Here is a 4,220-nt window from a genome sequence, read left to right on the forward strand (position 1 = left end):
CTCATTTACCTGAAAACTATGGAATTTCGATAAAAGATGTAATATCTTTTTTACTTGTGTAATTACACCTCCCGAAGTGAGTGCACTTTACCTCGGACACCCTGTATACATAAAAAAATATTTCTTTGCTTTTTTATACGCGTTCTTATACCATTCATCCGATTGCTATGAAAATTTGAAAGTTTGTTCTAATTAGTGCCAGGAGTATTTAGAGAGTGCAAGTGGTTTGAATAGTAAAAGAAGTTGGTAACGTCCGAGGAAGACTAACCCGCGGAAAATATGAATCACATAATTATTTGTGGTAAAAGTGATGAAACAAAGAAAGAGATGTAAGGAGAATTCATGACTTTAAAATTAATGATTTAAGAAGTCAAGGATGCCCATGAAACAAATGTGAAAAGTGAAACAAATATCTATTACAGTACAATAATATTATTTTAACCTTTAAAATGCACCCAGTTGTCAGATATACTGGGATTCACAACCTCCAAACTTTACCCCAAACTATTCATAGGTCCCCGAGTAACGCCGGGTAACATGGTGAAAAGGGCGTTATTTTGGGTGGAAATTTCAATTTATGTTCGACACAATTTGAGTTACAATGGAAAACGGTCGTATGTAATTTTCAGACTTGAGTCAGGGCGGCATGTGGAAACCATTCCAAAATTCATTCTAGTACGCACCTTGATATAGCGTAATGGATTTTTATGCACGCAACTATTGCAACGTAACTGTCGCCGCGACTAAAGTCTCTCGTCTGCGGGCGCTCTAAAAAGATTATTTTGTATCAATTTTTTTTATTATTTCATTAAAAACTATATTTTCAAATTTCTACGAACCCTATTCACTCATCTTATTATATTATACTTCAACTCATAAACCATAGCACATCATAAATATAATCTGACCTTTACAAATAAGCGGATAATCTAATGCACAATTCAGATCACTCCACAAAACTGCATACAGCGAGCGATCCAGTGATACTTTCTTTCGATTTGCATATATCACCGCGTCATTTCGCCACGAACCGCGGCGACCTTTAGGCGAACCTGGGCATTGGAACACCCGGCGTTAGCGGGGGACATTGATGCAATGAAGATGCCTCCTCCTTGGTCCTAGCTAAAGATGCTGCAACGACGCTGGAGGTGGCAACGGGTATAAAACGTGAAGCATTGTCTGAGACGAGCATCAGTCAATCTTCAGCTTCTCCAGTACCAGTGAACTTAGAAAATACTCAAAATGAAGGCGGTACGGAAAATATTACAAATTTTAATAATTAATATTATTTCTTTTTTTAAGCAAAAGTGTTTCAGTGACTAAAAAGTACTCGCGGGAACAACATAACCTCTCTTCAATTATTTTTTTCTTTTGTAGTGAAAATGTTGACGTGTATAACTTATGAAAATGTTTTTCCATAAATTTGTTAAAAAGTCAAAAGAGCATATAAGGTCGAAGTAATCTGTAACCGAGATCACAGTATTTACATAAACATCTTAATTTTAAATTTTGAATAACTGGCAGTTAGTTGGGCAATATTCTAAATGATACAATATATTTTTCTTTTCATATCATCTTTTGTGATTTAGAATTTTTTAATGTTTAATTTTTGCATTTTTAAATGTTTTTTGATTTTGCATTTTTCAATGTTTACTTTATTGCAGACATTTTTCTTCCTATTCTTCGTGCTGGCCGTTGCCCTCGCCGCCCCTCAAAAGGACGTCGCTATCGTCAAATACGAAAATGAAAATGACGGACTTGGAGCCTACAAATTTGCGTAAGTTAATTTTTAATAAAATCACCAAAGAAACTCAAACCGTATACGTCATATTTTTACCAATCGAGCAAATTTTAATTTGTTTTCCAATCGAGCAAATTTTAGAAGATCGTATAAAACGTAGGTATAAGTAAGAACTAGTAATTAATTATAATCTCCCTTCGGCAGCGTTCGTCAACCAATCATCATGACGCGTTTGATGATTATAATCTGCCTTATCTGAGAAAACTTGTTGTTCTACATTTATTTGTAGATCTATACGAATTTTACGTAGAATTAAACAACTTTGCAATTCAAATAAAATTATAACCTATTTATTTAAATATGTACTGTTGTATTGTACAATATATGAAGATTTTGCTATTAATTCAACCAAATTATCAGGAAAATGTTCAATATTTGAAACAAAGTCGTATGAGTTCGTACAATGTGATGGTATACGATTTGTATTTTCAATATTATTTCCACTTCAAACCTTCAAAACTTCAGGTTAAATCATTCACATTCATGATTGATTGACAACGACTTCGATCCCTCTTGCTTGGATCTCAAGATCCTAAAAGTAAGACTCCTTTGTACACCAATTTGTAAGTTATTGTGATGAAGTTCAAAGTAAAAAAGTATTTTTTTCTTTTCAGATATGAATTAAGCGACGGAACAGTCCGCGAAGAACAAGCTGAACTTAAGAACGCCGGTACTGAGAATGAGGCTTTATCAGTAAAGGGTAGCATCACGTGGGTAGCTCCCGATGGTCAGCAGTACACCCTCACCTACATCGCTGATGAGAACGGTTTCCAACCCCAAGGCGCCCATCTTCCTAAGGCCCCTTAGATCCTTAAAACACCCACAAGACTTCAAACAACCCTGATACAAGTTGCCATATATATCTTTAATTTAGCCATATTTTAAAATTTTAGTTGTGAAATTAATAATTATATCATATTATTTCATGTTTCGCAATATCACAACTGGTATGATGAAAAAAAAGCAATATTCTGTGATACCTATTATTTACACTATTGTATCTTAAAATGTTGCCACGATTCTTGGATGATTATAGCGTTATAAAAAAATGACATTTATTTTATAACTATTATAAGAATTGCAATGCAGATTTTTTGTTGCCAGTAGATTTTTGTAATTTTGTGATGCTAATTAAATCCGAGTAAGATCAGTGACAATGTGACAATTTAGCGATTTTCTTTTTGCGAATTTTGTTAAAATTGTCACTGACAGGTCCTGATTTGTTGTGACAGGACACTGCTTTGTATATTTTTCCATGCAATAAATATTGTTTTTAAATCTACTTATGTTTTTTTTTTCAACGACTTGGTGAACAAATTTGAAGAACTGAATTATTGAGATGATATCTAAGGCAATATAAATAATGTCGATTTTAACCTTTAAAGGTGATTTTTGTGTAAGTGCTGAGAAACAAAACACTGAAAGTAAATACCTTTACAACATCACATACTCTCGGAAAGAAACGCGTTTGTGATTACAAAATTTTTGAATTTTGGTATTTTCACGCGAATCACTCAAAATTTGCATATTTCGGATAAATATCGCTCAATTTCATATATAAAAAAAACGTAAAAATCAGAATTTAAAAAAAGTAATTTTTAAATGTAACCTCACTTTCTTGCTGAAAACACCAAATGGAAAAAATACCAAAAGAGACACATATAACTATAAGATATTTTTTGTTCCTCAATAACACCACTTTCCAACTAAAAACGCCATATTTTTAGGTCCCTAGTTATCAGTCTTCATCAGTATATCAATTACTATACTGTCGCGTTAAGTAACAACACAGTGTGTTCCTCGAGTCTCTCAAGGACGACATTATGTTTTTATTTACCATAGCAATATAGTAGTCCCACTTCGGTCGCACTTGACGTGATCGTTTTAGTATCTTCTGTATTTTTCATTTTTGTACAAGACGTGGAAGAAGGAAGAAGATGATCGTCGATGACATACGTACGATCTCTCTCTAGGACTACTATATAGCATTAAGTTTTTTTTCATAAATTCGGAATATTGTCAAGAAATGCACGATTCAAAATTAACCGCCAAATATCTAAATTCTTATGAAGTAGGCACATAGGTAATACATATTGTATTTATTTTTAATACATCTCGTTTACTGTACATACATTTATGTGTTCTATATTATATCGAAATCGGTTTGTATATTTATATATATAATATATAAATATACAAACCGATCGCTTTATTTAGTATATATATATATATACTAAATAAAGCGATAAATCAAACAAAGTTACATTAATCTAATTATTATGTATACCCACAAACTTATTGCTAGTATCAACTTATTACTTGATTTTGAGAAAAATTTCTATTTTAAGTTTTTTCGTGAGGGCGACATTATATTAAATAAAATATATATATATATATATTTTATTTAATATAATGTCGC

At 32.3% G+C, this 4,220-nt stretch overlaps 1 protein-coding gene across 1 annotated transcript; it reads left to right on the top strand.

Annotated features, from left to right (window-relative positions):
* The first annotated feature begins 1,200 nt into the window (after positions 1-1,200).
* LOC149423186 (endocuticle structural glycoprotein ABD-5-like) lies at positions 1,201-2,697 on the top strand. Its single transcript, XM_089632906.1, has 3 exons — positions 1,201-1,251; positions 1,665-1,777; positions 2,416-2,697. The coding sequence occupies exons 1-3, from the start codon at positions 1,243-1,245 to the stop codon at positions 2,606-2,608; spliced, it is 315 nt and encodes a 104-aa protein (XP_089489032.1). The 5' UTR covers positions 1,201-1,242; the 3' UTR covers positions 2,609-2,697.
* Positions 2,698-4,220: the final 1,523 nt, after the last annotated feature.

The sequence above is a fragment of the Hesperophylax consimilis genome, chromosome 6 (assembly GCF_061612785.1).
Source record: "Hesperophylax consimilis isolate HC1 chromosome 6, BYU_Hcon_1.0, whole genome shotgun sequence".
Taxonomy (NCBI): Eukaryota; Metazoa; Arthropoda; class Insecta; order Trichoptera; family Limnephilidae; genus Hesperophylax; species Hesperophylax consimilis.

What these genes read in the sequence shown, in the direction of transcription:
- LOC149423186 (XM_089632906.1), top strand. An exon ending in CTTGGAGCCTACAAATTTGC is followed by an intron (nt 1,778 to 2,415) that starts GTAAGTTAATTT and finishes TTTTCTTTTCAG; the next exon opens with ATATGAATTAAGCGACGGAA.